Source organism: Aptenodytes patagonicus, chromosome Z (genome assembly GCF_965638725.1).
Source record: "Aptenodytes patagonicus chromosome Z, bAptPat1.pri.cur, whole genome shotgun sequence".
Taxonomy (NCBI): domain Eukaryota; kingdom Metazoa; phylum Chordata; class Aves; order Sphenisciformes; family Spheniscidae; genus Aptenodytes; species Aptenodytes patagonicus.
In genome coordinates, this window is record NC_134982.1 from 10095009 (window position 1) to 10110857 (window position 15849).

General features: G+C 46.5%; 1 protein-coding gene across 1 annotated transcript; it reads right to left on the reverse strand.

Moving 5' to 3' along the window:
* Positions 1-1080: 1080 nt before the first annotated feature.
* LOC143172535 (aquaporin-3-like) lies at positions 1081-14570 on the reverse strand. Its single transcript, XM_076362099.1, has 6 exons — positions 14404-14570; positions 4979-5105; positions 4672-4809; positions 3015-3133; positions 2038-2255; positions 1081-1336 (listed from the first exon to the last, which is right to left on the reverse strand). The coding sequence occupies exons 1-6, from the start codon at positions 14509-14511 to the stop codon at positions 1168-1170; spliced, it is 879 nt and encodes a 292-aa protein (XP_076218214.1). The 5' UTR covers positions 14512-14570; the 3' UTR covers positions 1081-1167.
* Between the last annotated feature and the right edge of the window lie 1279 nt (positions 14571-15849).

Here is a 15849-nt window from a genome sequence, read left to right on the forward strand (position 1 = left end):
GTGCCTGACCTCAGCCATGAGTACCAGGGATACCCCAGTAATTCTGCAAGGTAGAAAAGGAGATGCTCCGACAATACAATGCCATAATCTAAGGCCACCCCAGGAAAATCCAACAGTATCTCAAAGCTGTCAGAGAATAGGCAGTTCCCACACATCTTTAAATTAACTGATCCCCAACCCTCCTATTTAGTAACAGCTTTAAGGAGTATATTTATATATAAATCTATTTTTAAAAAAAACACACTATTGTGAAATTTACATGAACACACACAACTTTAGCAACACTGTGTTTCTAGTGGAACTTGGCTATTAGCTGCTTGTAGTTTATATACAAAGCTAATTAATTAGAAAGGCTGCTACAGGGAGCCAAGCTTTCTTTCCAGGTTAGCCCCTGGCTCAAACAAGGATTTCCTATGTCTTATCTTCTAGGAGTTGGCAATATTAAAAATTGTGATTAGAACATCAGGATGCAGTGGCTTGTAAACATTTTGTCTTAATATTAAAATCCAGTGCATTCTGACTTTCTGCTCTGACATTATGGATCAGCTGATTGATACAATGTTCTAGGATTTCATGGGAGATATAAAAAGTTTGGCCAATAAAAATCCTTCAGACAAATTCATTCCTGGTGCCAAGTTATTGACTTTAGAGCAACACCAAGTATGAATTTGATCCATAGTAGAATCACAGGCAATTTTTTTTCTGGGATGTAGGAATTTCCATTCCATGCTAGCAAAACAATTTTAGTTTTGCAAAATCCCCATTCTACAGATGAGGACGCAGGTTTGGAGGGAAGCAGTTTGCCAAGCTCACAGGCAAGGCCAGCAAGACAGCCCAAAAGAGTTCCAGATTCCTGAACAACTGGCCTATGTTGGAGATGTTGGACAGCAATGCTCACTTCTCTCCTGATTCCTACAGTCCTCAACCCCCTTCTACTAGGGAAAGATTACATGATACTGCATTTGGGGAAAGGTTCACAGGAAAATGCCTAAAGAAATGCATCAGGGATATACACAAAAAAAGCGCACTACAATATTTCAAGATGGGGGGGGGGGGGGGGGGGGGGAATCTTCCTGTTGTTCTTGAAGCTCTTCTTAACTCCTTCCTCCTCTTCGCCAGCTGCAGTCCTGAGTAATGAGCGTCTGCCAGATCTGGGTGGCAGCTTCCTCAGATCCTTTCCTTGTGCTTCACATTAGCCAGCTTGACTGTTTCCTGCTCAGAGGCAGGTGGAGAAGGCTCATCGTGACATCCAATCATGAGCTGATAGACCATCACACCCGCAATGGCCCCAAGAAAAGGAGCAACAACTGGAACCCACCACCACTGTTTACCAGTCCTGGAAAACAAGAAGAAAATATACAAGGTAAGAACTGCATCCTATGCATTAGGATATTCATGTTCGGATCTGGAACAATGCAAGATCTGGTCATCTCCAAACATCATCATTGACTTGCAAAAGACAACAGTACCCGCAGGTCCGCAGCAATTTCCAGTTGCCCCCCACTGCAAGTTCAGGTGACAAGCAATTCAGAACAGCTACTTCCAGGACTTCCAAGACTGTCTCTCCATCAAGAAAGGAGAGAAGCAGTTGAAGTGCTTGAAGTAGGCACCTTCACTTCACTCCCACTGCTTGCAGGAAAGCATCCCTTGACAGCACGTAGTCTGTACTGCTCATGGCTCTCTTGATTTTCTCCAGCAACAACAAAATCCAAGTATAACAAATGTCCTACATTTTCTACTGCTAAAAATATGATGATAGGCTCATGTTCAAGGTGCACTTGAACTTCTCATGGATGGTTTTAAATTTCCTCCCCGATAGCAAAGTTAGGTCATTTGCTGTCACTGCTGGAAACTGCCGAGCTTCTACAATTTCTTAAGAAATCAGAGCAGAGCAAACAGTGTCTTTTAAAAATGTTTATAAAATCCAAAGATTCCTCATGGGTGCTAAGACTCTTTATGATGCCAGAGCTACCACCTACTTGGACTTGTAATATTTTTTCCCCTTGATGCACAAGGTTTTCATTGGCAAGCACTTACCAGAACACTTCAGTGCCCCAGCCAGCGATGGCTGTGAAGAGACGAGGCCCAAAGTCCCTGGCAGGGTTGACAGCATAGCCAGAGTTGAAGCCCATGGAGGTTCCAATAACGAGGACAACAAAGCCAACTGTGAAAGCCTCCAACCCCGTGGGGACAGGGTTGTTGTAAGGATCAACAATAGCCAAGACACAAACAATCAGGGAGGCTGTGCCAATGAACTGGGGAGGGAGGGGGAAGAAGAAAAGATTAATCTGGATTAATTTCTTAACCAAATTATTTAATGAAGTCCCATGCATTTAGGACTCATTCTCTAAACTGAAAGAGCTGCACTAAGTGATCCCATTGCATTATCAGACCACAGTAGACTGAGCACCGACAGGAATGGGAGAGTGGAATGTGCTCCTCCTGGCAGCCCACAGGGTCGATCAAGCCCACACCTTTTTCCCTACCCACAGAAGAACTATGAATAACTGTTTGAGCAGCCAGAAAAGCTGAAGACATCTTCCTGAACATGCTTCCAACCTGCCACAGCTGGGTGACTACTGTCCCTTTGTGGTTGATGGCAACTTTAAGGAGGACACAGTCACCTCCAACACCCCACATCCAGTTGACCTCTGGGTTGTGCAACAGCCACAGTAGTACAGTGGGAGTGAGGAAGAACCATCCTCACTGGATGAGTGATAGCACTGAAGAGCTATCGCTCTTCAGGGGCTGAGACCAAGTGGTATCCTTTTCACTGGTGTCCTGGCCAGTCTTGTGCGATTGGTTAATCCCCTTAACACAAGCCTTCCTGCTGTAAGGGTGCTTTCTGGCTCTGTTCTTCCTATGGGCTAGTGAGATACCTGTGTCAGCTCTAAAAACTTTTCTGGGTATCTTCTCTTTAAATTTCAATTCATTCTCTAACTAAAGGAGAGGCCCAGAACCACTCCAAAAGATTCCTCTTCAAATGCACCTTCATCCTCCCAGCACCCTCTTACCTGGTCAAAGAATCCATTCACAATGTTCAGATGCTGAGATGGGTACGTGGCAAAGATACCAGCAGTGCCATTTTGTCCTGTTACATACAGCTGGTTGCTGCCAAAAGCCCAGATGGCATCTAGAGGAGGCAGGGGGAAGAAGAAAAAAGAAAGGTAGAGAGGCCAGTCATTTTCCAACACACATCAGAGAGAGGACCCTGCTTGGAAGATGACTAAAATGTAGGCTCCACAGAGCCATGAATATTGAGACAGAATTCCCTGAGCACCCAATTGCTATGTGTTACAAAACCATTTGCTATAGAACGCTCATTTGGAAAACTTAGGGTGTGATCCACTACAGCATTTTACCAGTCAGGCTCAGATGCAGATGGCCTGATTCCCTATTCCTAATATTTCTTGTTTGCCAAGCACCAGGAAAGAGTTAGAGCCAAAAAGTAAACACTAAGCTGACTCCAAATCTCTCCCAAAAGGTACCCAAATGCCTGTGGTATCAGTCTTGGTGCCAAGACATGAGATATTGCTATGGATCTGATCTGCAGCAAACAGGATTTGGGCTGATCTTGCACTTTCCTCTAAGCCAATACACAATCAGTTTCAACTCTCAGGGTTGTCTTGTAGAGCAGTCAGCCCTTTGCCTTCCACTATGTAGAAGCTGGATAACTAACCTAGGTGGGCTGTCTAGATTCCATGGTTAGTGGAGAGAAAAACCAGACACTTTCTGAAGGTAGCTCTTCGATGGTTTAGGCCACTAAGAAGGGATTAACTCTTCTGAAGAGGAGACTTCAGCCCACCAACTAGAAAGGTAACTGGTGTTGAACTGGAGTCCTGAAGTTTACAGAGATGAAGGTAGGTCCTCCTGCTTCTTTCTAAAGTGAAAAGCAGTTGATGCTAGTGCCAGGGTGGCAGTTTCCTCCCTTCAGGTGGAAGCTACAGTGACCCAGATGTTCTGCTCGGCTACAGGGAACACTGCTTCTATTGCCAGAAACAGACATCAGGAGGCAAACTGTGAGTCAAAATGTCAGCCTTGATATTTGAGGAAGAGCAATTTCCAGGACAAAGAGTCAGTTCTTGCCCACTGAATATTGCCCTGTGATGAGGAGCACCACTCAGGAGGAATGGTGGACACTACTCATGAGGAACTGGATTTCTAGGATGCTTTCCAAGGTATAGAATCACTCTGATAAGAGCAGCAAAAACTGCTCAAAGTCCCGTTGTCTGGAAGCTAACACGAGACAATGCAGAAGACATCCATGGTCAAGTCTTTATTCTTTTTAAACCAAGAAGGATAAAACGGCTCTGGAATAATACACAGACATAAAGTCTTCATTACTACTAACATTTCATCAGCATTTCTGAAAGATCTGTTTTAACCCAGATAGTACCTACAAGAGGGGCAATCCAGTGGTCCATGTTACAATGATCATTACTCAAGGACAAAGACTCATACATTGACAATGCTGGTTGCCCTTTAGATTGATTTGAACCCATCATCATCATCATGAGAACAAGAAAGCCCTCCCAGAAACACAGTAAGGAGTTTTCTCGCATCTCTGCTCTGCAAGAAAATGCTTCTCTGATTTGGGAACCAGCCGCCCTGCAGTGAGTCACGAAGAGCATCCATCTCACCCCAAGAAACACAGAAAGCTTCTGCACTTACCATAGTACAGTCCAAAGACTATGCCAGCTCCCAGGAAAGCCCCCAGGGTTTGGGCCAGGGCATAAACTGGCAGCTTGATCCAGGGCTCCCGGGCCAAGAAGCACATGGCAAAAGTGACAGCTGGGTTCAGATGTCCACCTGCAGAGAAGCTGGTGGTTATTGCACTTTTACAGCAGAATTTGGGTCCCAGAGATGAGCCAAGGGACACTGGTTTCCACACCAGTGCCACACAGGAAAAGCACAGCCATCTAGGCCTACACAACAATCGTCACAAGTGAAATCTAGCCCACATGGAGCCACAACATACCTGATACCTGTCCCGAGATCAAAATGCCGAGCATCACAGCAAAGCCGAAGGCCAGGTTAACAGTCAGGAAACCTCCATGAGTCCCTCTGCTGAGCACAATCTGCGCAACGGAGCCACAGCCGAACAGCTAGGAGGATAAGAAGAGATTGAAATTACCTTCTCTGTTTCACATCAGGGCCAGTTGCTGACCAGTGCCTGCAACTGCTCCACTTACACTTGCATGCACCATCACAGCCCACCCATGACTCAAAGCCTTCAAGGCTTCAACCTTCAGTTGAAGTACCTAGATGTTATCTCCAGGGACAGCAGAGAAGGAGAAAGGGCACAGAACAAGCTTATCTCCTTGCAGGGGTCAAAAAAACAGGGCCAAAATCAAAAGCAAGATCAGGCCACAGTTCACATCTCCAGGAGACTGGGGGTCTTTGTCCAACCATCTAATTTTCAGGAGGTGGTAGGTGAGAAGAATCAGCCAGACAGCACCCTGGACTGAGGTATTTACAGTGCAACTGTTCAGATGAGGGATCCGAGTACCTTATTGTTAAAAAGGCTAATTGTTCGACACAGTAGCACATAGATTGGCAGGGGACAATTTTGCTAATGCCTGGAAATACGGACATGACTGAAGAAGGCTGTATACAGCCTGACATTCATGGAGTCCTCTTTCAGGTGGCACTGGCTGACAGCAAGGAATTGGGGCTGCCTCTTTGAGCTGAGATACCTGCAGTTGTCCCAGCCGCAAGGTACGCTCTCTGCTGTGGGCACTCTGAGCAGAGCCTACGCCATCCCAAACCAGCCATATCCTTCCTATGGCAAAACCATGTAAGAAAGGATCAGGGCAACACAGCTGGCCTGTCTCTGCAGCACCAACATGGCACAGGCATCATCAATAAAAGTCCATATTCCACAGACAGCCTGCCGCCAGCGCAGCCTGTGGCGCGGCCTTCTGTCCAAGATCAGGGATGCACCAAGCACTTTGGGGGACAAAAGTTGTTTCTGCTGGGTGATAAGGGATATTTCCTGGTAGCTAAGGGAGGCATGTGCTCTTGCTCAAAGACATTTGCTCCAAACAGGTGATCCTTCTCTTCCCAACCACATCCAAAAACCATCCTTCTTATGCTCACCCTTAACAACCCAGACCAGTTTTCCCTGGCAGTTCAGTTCATCACTCATCCAGCTGGAGGCTTTCTGCCTGGCCAAGTCTCTCCACTGCCCACTGTGTAATTTAAGGAGCCCTAATCCTGATCATCTGTATACTTTTATCTTCCACTGACTCCACCTGAATTGATTCTTGGTGTATACCAGGGATTATCACATCAGCAGGTACTGAGAGCATCCTTAAACTAGGACAGGGATTACAGCTTGCTCCCAAGATCCTCAAATCTAGGGCTCAAGCCTTGCCTTATTTCTACTGATCACATGTCCATATCTACACACTCATCAAAACTTTCTGCTTCTGTGAATTCCATCATCCCAGAATTACTCAATTGCCACAGAGGCAGTGTCTGCTCCTAGGGGATAAGCCACCAAATAGGCACCAGGGCAGCAGGGGTGGGTCTCTTCACCTCTCCTACCAATACTGGACATGCCCATTGAGCAATGCACAATCCAGATCAGGGGCAAAGCCAAAACACACCTAACATCCCCTTGTCCACTGGTGCATTACTAATAAAACAAACACTGCACTCAGCCTGCTGGGAAAGGAGCAGCCAGGTGGGCTGCAGCTCGACTCATGAGGTGGACACCATACACAGGTGCCTCTTGACAAGGAGCCAGGTCCCCAACACAGGACCTTGTGTAGAAAGAACAAAGGAACCTGTAGAACTCACTAGTTAATGAGAGGGGACCTCCAGCACTGCTCTTTACTGGGTGCAGTCAGAACAGCCCGCTTCAATGTCCTAACCCTGAGCTGCCCAGCTGGGAAAACATGGCATAGAAGACACCCAGGCAAAGGCAGAAAAGATGAGTCTTGTTTATTGTGCAGCAAACAGAGCCATTGTTCCCAGCTATGCCCAAACCACTGAGGCAAGCGTGGCTCCAACTGAGCAAATAATTACTGGCTAATGACCAGGGTGATATCTGTTCCTTCCCTTACCCCAGAAGAGCCCCAGCATGCTTTAGACAGAGGTTTGGAGAGAGTACTTGGCCATGGTGTTCACCTTTCTAATGCCACACAGCACATCAGTCTGACCAGGGAGGGGGTGAGCCCACAAAAAGCTGCAATGGGCATCTGACTGTGGCAGGTTTGGCCCCAGGTTCTTCCGATTGATGAAGGTATTTGTGTTATTCACTCTGAAAAAACTGGCAGTTCTGCAAGTGGATGGCAGTTGGCTCATTAGCCACATACCTTTTGGTTGCAGAAACCAGAGTAAAGTTTTCCCCCCTCTGCCCCCCTGTTCAACCACAAAGGTCTTCCCTTAACCTGGAGGAAGGCCAGATCTGCCATTTCTTAAGAGGTTGTTCCCCATCCTCCTCTCCCCCCATCCTACACCTGGTAATAGCTCTCCAGCTTTTCCTCAGAAGACAGTCTATGGGCCATGCAAAAAACACCCCGGAGCTACTCCACAGGAGCATTACAATTATTTATCAGATGGGCCCTGTGCACTGTTTGACTTAATTCAGTGTAACAGTAGAAAACTCGACCCTCAGAAGAAAAAAAAAGTGAGGTGATATTTAGGGACAGGTTTGAACTTTGATATGCATGTGTGCAATTCCATCCTGCACCAGTGGAGTCCACTAAGCATGAACATATATTCTCAATCATGACATCCATCCATGGCATTTGACTTTCAAGAACCAGTTCAAGTCATGCTCACCCGTGCTTTTGTGGCAAGTGACTTGACATTACGCAGTTTTGTTGTGGTACTGGCTATTACAATTTTTAATCACACCATTTCCACTTTTGCTATTTGCTAGTTTTCCTTCCAATTCCTTTTCCCAGGCCATATGAGGCAGGAGACCCTCAGCAACCATTTTTTAAGTCTTCCTTTTCCAATGCTCGCAGAGAAGCATTTAAGAGCAGCTAGCTTGAGTTGAAAGGCAAGGAAGGTCAAATAAAAGAAATTCAGCGTTTATCCCAGTGGCTTTTAAGTCCATGCAATGGATGTAAAAGTTCTTAGTCAATATCACAGCACTATGGTAGGAGACAGTAGTGCACACCCAAGGCAGAGGTGACCCCTCACTCTTGATTTTAATAACCTGCCTCCAACATTTCTTTTTTCTTTGTTAAAAAAACAACAACAAAACAACACAAACATTACTGGAAGAACATCCCAGCCAACAGAAAGCCAGGTTAGCACCTGGCAGCATGTGCAGCAATCAACTGTTATACCCCATGATCCACTAGCCAAGTTCAAAAGCAGTTTTAAAGTGCTAATAAAATGATTGCAACAAAGCACTACTCTGATGTATTAAAGCTAGTCTCCCAGGAATTGAGGTCAATGCGCCCATTAACCAGCTTAATGGAAGCCTGCTCCCTAATTTCATCTTACTAGCTCTAGCAGATCTAATGGCTTTCCCTGCCTACAGGGAGGCTTCTCACTCCTCATGAGCAGAGCCAACTCCTTCTACCATGAAAAATAATAAAATCCATGTTCTGCAAGATCTGTGAGTTGAACTGGTTCAAGGGTAGAGGGGCTGACAAACTCCAAAGCCTGTACAAGGGAGGGGACAGCCAGAAGCAGTAGCAAAACCAGGAAAAGGTAGCAGGTCACTGGGTGAAACTTCACACTCAGGGAAACCTTGAACTCCCTGTGTCCACGGCATGTTTGGAGACTGGCCATTTGGCTTTGTCACCCAAGGTAAAAACACCCTGTCTCAATGTCTGGAGACAAGAAAGCTCTGGAGATAGGCAAGGCTGGTAGGAAAGGACCTTAGAGGACAAAAAAATTGAAAAAGCTAATGAAGAAGTGAGGCCATCCTAGTTCATACGCAGACCTTGTGAAAAGCAGCTCCATATGTGAACTTGGGAGAAAGGTAGTGCTCAGCACTCCCCTGCACAACAGCCAAGTTTCCTCCCTCACTTGCCTCCTCTTTTCTTTGCCGGTGCTTTTTCACACCGTCAGGTGCAACACAAAAGGCTTGGATGCATTTGCTTTTGGACTTCAGACAGACTGATCTCTAAATCAAGATGGGTAAGTTTTGCTGGCATAGCCCAGGAGAAGTGTTATTACCCGAGTTACAACTTTCCTTTTCAGCCAGCAAATAAACCAGGGATTAGGCAAGGAGCCTGCTGTAAGTCTACCCTAATCACCTCGGTGGATGGGAAAGGCTGCTCAGCCCTCACTGCCCTCTGACTAGTGGGGAAGATGCCAGAAGGGCATTAAACCATGGGACTGCTCTGAAGGAAGAGACCCTGAGATACTGGTGGAAGACTTCAAGCATTAGACACACAAAGGGACATGTCTCTTCATATCAGAGTGGAACTTAGGACTATCCTACAGTCCCTTCAAGGGCGGAGGCTGGGAGGGGACAGAGGACTATTACTTTACAGCCAGTTCAAAACAACCTCCCAACTCCTTATCTGCAGCTCAATGCAAGAAGGGGTTAAAGACACTGTAAGTCTCCCTGTGGCCTCTTGCTGCCCTCCCCAAGGAGCAGGACCCAGCTGGGTAGATCTGAAGACAGATCCATCCCCATTGCTGTTCCTGCTCAAGCAGCATGCAGAGATCTTCCTCAACTACATGGCCCATGCAGCCAGGACAACCTCCACCAGCCACAAAGGCAGTGCAAGGAGCACCATTGTTTTTGCCTTTCCTCAAAGCATCTCTTGAACAACAAGACTGGTCATAATTTATGATTTGCAAAGCAAGGAGAAAACATTAGACCCCACAGTCGGGATTCTTGTCCAGCACAGCTGGAGCCAGCCTAGACAGAAGCAGTCCCACGGGGAAGGGCAGCAGCAGATGGTCGTCATGTTATAGCTCTTTCTGCACCGCACGCTGTCCCAGAGCCAGGCAAGGCTGCAGGACTCAAGAGATAAGAGGGTCTAAGGAAAGTTGTGCCGCACATACATGACGTGCTACAACAACGCTGCACAAAGCTGGGGAGATGAGCGGTGCTCAGCGCAAGAAACCTGAGCAACCGTCAGCAGAGCAGTTAGGCATTAGAGAGGAAAGTCACTATTTTTGCTTGTTCACATACACACGAAAGCAAACACACTATTCTGATATCCCTGCTATCCCTTTTCTTTCCTATTCCATGATCTAGCTTTTAGAAAGACCTGTACTTCTGGTGGGGTTTTGGTCACAGGGTTGGGCACTGCTGGGGAAAAGCTGCCTTCCCCCTGAAGGCAAGTCTTGGTGCCTGAACTGTCCTGTTTGTAGGAAGGAGAAACCTCCCTGCTCCTGCACAGGGACAGCAAGGAGGGACAGTTAATGAAGAGCTTCGAGCTCTTCAGGTGGAAGAGGTGAGGGTGAGCAGCAGCACTGCCATTTCCCACACCTCCACACACAGCAGCACAGACCCATTACAGGGAAGAACCAACAGCACTCGACATGCTTACAGCAAAGATTTCCAGTCCCTTTCAAATCCTAGCAAAGCATTAAGAAAAACAAAATTTTAAAAATTAAAAAAAAAAAAAAAATCACATTCTCCCAGTGCGACAGGCTGGGTTCAAGCAAGTCGCCACAAATCAAACAGCGACTGCGGGAATTGCTGTGCTGCCCCAGATGGCTGCGGGATGAGTGGCAACTTTAAGCTCTGCACTGCCAACAGTTAAATGAGGCTCCCTTCACCTTGATCATCCCAACCACTTTGCTACTTTGGTTTCTGTGATCTGCAGCACACTCATACTCCAAAAAGCTCCCACCTGGCCACAAAGTCAAGACAGCCCTGATTGAAAAGCAGTTAGAAATTGTTTTGTTCTTTTTTTTGTGCCTCTACAGTTAGAAATTGTTTTGTTCTTTTTTTTGTGCCTCTACAGCAATGAATCACAGTTAGTCCGACTTGGGAATCAATTATAAACAGCAAGTTCCTTCTCCTGCAAATGTAAAAACCAAACAGAGCCAGTTTTCGTATTTACAGCCAGCAGAGCAAGGCAAACAGATCGAGCCTTTAAGGGAGGCATGGAGGCCTGCCACTGGAAATCTGGCTTTAGTGAGTTGCTACAGTAATAATACAAACAGCAAGCAACTTGGAAAATGCCTTCAGCGTTTGCATTGTTTAACTATTGCCAGCAAGCGGTGCTTCTGACATAGGTATAAAGTTCAAACCTAGAGTACCACTCAAAGTGCATGTTGGAGGGGAAAAAAGTCATTTTAATTATCAGAGGAAAGGTAGAATCAGCATTACTCTTCTTGTAACAGTAAGGACACTACCCACAGACTAAAACCACATTGTGCAAGGTACTATATACGGCAAAAGCAGCTTGCAAGTAAAGAGCACCTTGCCTTTGCACTATTCAGGGCTCAGCTGCCTTCGTTGGATTATTTTTCTTATCTTACCTTAAAAAGAGAGGCACTATTTTGTTTTAACATTCTGCAACCTTTACAACAGCCTTAAAAAATAAGAAATATAAAATCAAGCACTAGGTTAATTCTTACAGGCAAAGAGACCTTGCAGGGGTCTGAAATCGCTTTGCTCTAGAAGAGCTTGAGAGCACTGCAGTCATTATGCAAGTGAAAAGGAGGAGTGAAGAAGCTGAAGCTGTGCCAATATCCATGGTGGGACAAGTTTTACATTACACAGTGAAACGTAAAGTAAGCTGCAAACTTTAAACAGTCTCCTTCCCTTCAGCTCAGGAAGTTAATTTCAGTGTGAACAATATAAAACCTTAAATCCATCCCTAATGTTGTTCTGCTCTAGACATATTTGTGTTCAATCGGTTCCATCTCCTGTAAAGATAATTTCATGGATCCCATGTCTTTCCTCAGGTATTTTATTGTCTGAAGCCCATAAGAGATATTTAGGGGGCTCAAATGCAGCTACATGCATGCACAGCCAGCTCAGCCTGCTGGCAGGGTGGGCAGCAGGGACTTTTGCAAGGTACAGGATAACATTCTCTCTCCTGGGACTATCCAATTCAACTACCCAGGCCATCTGAAAGTGGAAGAAAGTAATCTTCAAGGCCCTTTCTGTTTTAGGCAGGTGATATAATAAAAAGATGCAAAAGAATCCAGGTGGTAGGGAGCAAAAAAAAAAATTTTTTTTTTTTTAGTAAAATAAATAGAATCTGTAAGTGTCACTTCATTAACAGAATAGACTGGGACAGCTCCAAGGCAGAAAGCAATTGATGCCCAGCAGAGCCATACTGCAGGTTTGTTGCCCTGGAACCTGTTTCCCTCTCTGCATACTCTGATTTTGCCTGCTGACAACCCAGGAGCATTCACCATGTTTGGGACTTTCCCATTTCTCCCACCAGCCCACCCCATCTTCTCCCACACGGACACAGTACCCACAGCCCTCCATACACTGCAGTGTTGCTGCAGGAGATCCAGATCACTTTTACAGGACCTGTAAAATGGAGTTGAATGTGTCACTAAAATGAGCATCTTCCTGCCCTCCAGACACCAGCTCAGGAATTCCTGAAGAAGGTGAGGGGTCTGCTTGTACACTTGCACATACTTTAAAACACAGCAGGTGTGGTGCTCCCGAGGACAAGGCATGTGTTGCCCACTTTTGCCAGTGCATCATCCAGCCTTGCTGATGGGTGCCCATTTCTACCCTCCGTTTGGAGGCTGGTTATAATTTTGGACCAAACCTTTCCTCGGGCTCTGAGCACATCCCAAATCCTCCCTGCCCCAGAAAGGCAAGGCTGTAGGGAAAAGTAATCTCTGTCATATCAGCTAATACAGATGGAAGAAGAAACAGCATTTTTTTGGATCACAAGCCCTTCTGAAAGCTCAGATCCACATGGCTAAAGGCTTGCCTTGTTTCTCCAGCAATATTAACTTTGCTAGCAGGAGACATTATTCCTCCTTACAAGTCTTACCTTGCTTCAATCCTGAGACTAACTGCAGCAATATCAGTGATTCATAGACAGCAACTTTCTACCTGTTAATCGCTTTCCTATCAGTTTCTACCCACCTTAATCCCAAATAACCTGAAATAACCAAATAACCTGTTGATTTTTCCCTGAAAAATCAACAGGACTTGTTTGCAAATCACCAAAGCTGGGTCACTCTGACAATAAAGGCATTGCACTGTGCAAAGCTGCTTTCTTTTAAGAGTGGTAGCATTTTAGGAGGACTCAGCTGAGCCCCTTATCCTCCCACACAAGACCCAGTAGCCTCCTCTTCCTCATCAAAAAAGAATCTTATTTATTAAGGCATAAGATAGTGTGTCGGTTCTTTTGTGTTGTCCCCAGGAGCACGTGCAACTTCATCAAACCTTCCTCTGCTTTCAGCTCCTCCAACTACTAGACTTCTCCCCAAACAGTCCTGCCATCAGTTACAAAGAGGTGTAAACCCACAGTCACTCCACTGAAACTTAGAGGATCGCTCTGGCTTTACACCCACTTTGGAGGAACTTTCATCTGCAGGTATTCACTGTGAACACCAACCCATTTCTGCTGCAATATCAACACCACAGACTCGTGGCCTGTTGGGCAGTCCTGCCTTTTCGGATGCAGATGCCCAAAGCCGGGTACTCCTATCCCAGTTTTGCTACACCGGTATTTGCTCCCCACTCCTCACACACAGCTGTCCTAGCTGTTTGCATCTGCCTTTGACTTCAAAGCAAGCCAGGGCCACTCAAGACATCTTCAAACTAAGTCACTTATACAGATATCCACCCCGCTTTATTCCTTATATCCCACCCCTTTGGAAACTGAGCACTAAAACAGGCAGAAGAGTTTTGTTGCCATTCACCACTTAAAAACGCAGCGACTGACAGCTTGGCACTGTCACACACATGGTGAGCACAAGCTCCCGATCAGCTGCCGGCACAGGCTGCTGCAGTGTCGTACAGTCCTGCTGATAAGACCCTGGGGAACCTGCAGCTGGCAGCAAAAAAACACTGCAACAGTTTAAATTCTGGCTACTTCTTCTCCATAGGACGCACAAGGAAAACAAAGCGAGGTGAGCTTTCACTTCCCCGGGTGATAACAGCTGAAGTATTTCAGTGCCAAGAAAATATTCCAGGGCAGACAGAACGGAAGTTTTGCATGATCTCTAGCAAAACACTTGCTGCTTGCACAGAGACTTTTTTGCTCCCTTCACTTTGCAGACACACGAAAGCACCCAGACACCTGCCGAGATCTGCAGAACCCACTCTTTACCAGCAAACCCAAAGCTCATCCATCAATCCTTGAATGATTTTTTTTTTTCCTGTGGATAAGGACTTCTGTAGTCCCCATGGGGCAGGTTGCACTAGAGCTGGGCTCATGCCCAGCGCAAACTCTGGCAGCAGCACACCCCCTTCACCAGGACAATTTCCCCCCCCCGCACCCAGGGGTTAGAGAGCATCCCCACACCACAGCATAGACTCACCACCAGGATCAGCGTCCCCAGGCACTCAGCCAGTGCTTGCCGGACTAATTTGTTTCTGATCCTCAGGTGCTCCTCAATAGTAGCAAGAACATCCTTTTGCCTCCCCATCTCAGTAGAGGTGCCCTTCAAGCAGTGCCAGGGGAAAAAGCAGCAGCTGATAAAGCCTCAGCAAGGTTTCTTTCCCAGCAGAGCTGCCTTTGCTTATAACGAAGTTCTGCGATGCCTGACACACCTCCTGGGTAACCACACCCCTTCCACCCTTTCTTGAAACCCAACTTTTTTTTTTTTTCCCTCCTTTTCAGCGTGTGACAGAGTGGGTGGTTTTCTTAATTTTCTTTATTGCTTGCATAGGTGAGCAAAGGATTCAGGAGTTTCAGAAGAAGAAATTAAGAGACAAAGATGTCCTGCTCAAACCCCTGCTGTTTTCACCACTTACCACCTACAACATGGAGCTGTATCTGCCCCTCTCCAGCTTCAGCTGAGGTCTTAAAAGCTAAATGCATGGACTGAGCAATGTCTTAACCCATTTGTGCAACCAGAGTACCCTGCTTTCAGCTTGCTTTCCCTCCCAAATTCCTGCAGGATGGCAAAGTGATGAGTACTCCTGTGTTAATCCAGAGGCCGCAGGTGCTTTTGCAGCAAAATCATGGGGCAGGAGGGTTTGATCCCCCACACCTGTACTGTGGGCTGAGGCCAAGGCACCTCCTGACTCCAGCAATTACCCAGCTGAAGCTGGTATCAAGAAGCAAGACCAGACCTCTCTCCATGCAAAGCTGCATCTGCGTCCAAACTCTTGTGTATCATTACAGTTTCTCTCCCCCTCCCAGGGCTTTGGGAGAGCATTTCCAGCCCAGTCCCCATGAAAGCTGTGAAGAAAAGTGGTGCGAGGTCCCAAGTGCAGGGCCAATCCCTCATCATAGGACATTGACGAGGAGACCACTGACTCACTGAGCCTCGCAGGAACCAACCCTTGCTGCCTTTTCATCCTCAGTAACGTATCCTGTATCACACTGGGACAGTTCTATGGGGCGGTCTGAATGAAAGCTGTCCCAGTCCGTACCATCTGGGGTGAGGGCTGCTAACAGGACGCATGCCACTCGTGGCATCTGGTTTCTGTTAAGTGAGTAGTAAAAATTCCCCAGGCTCTTTGACTCACTGGGGCTTGATGCAGAGCAGCAGGGCTGAATTTGCAGGACTGAAGGGGACCCCTTTCCTGGATTTGTTCCCCCCGCCTCCTCTGCAAAGCCACAGATGCCCAGCTTTTCCTCTTCCCCTTATTTAACCATCGACTTTCCTGTTAGAAAAGCAGAGCTTTTTAGTGCAGTGGTGAATGGGCCTTTATTTCGTACAGAAACTGTAGCCGGTCCAAGGAGTAGAGTCAGGAATGCTGTTAAGAAAATAACGTGTGAGGAATCAAATGCAGGGAAACAGTTAGGTCCAAACATA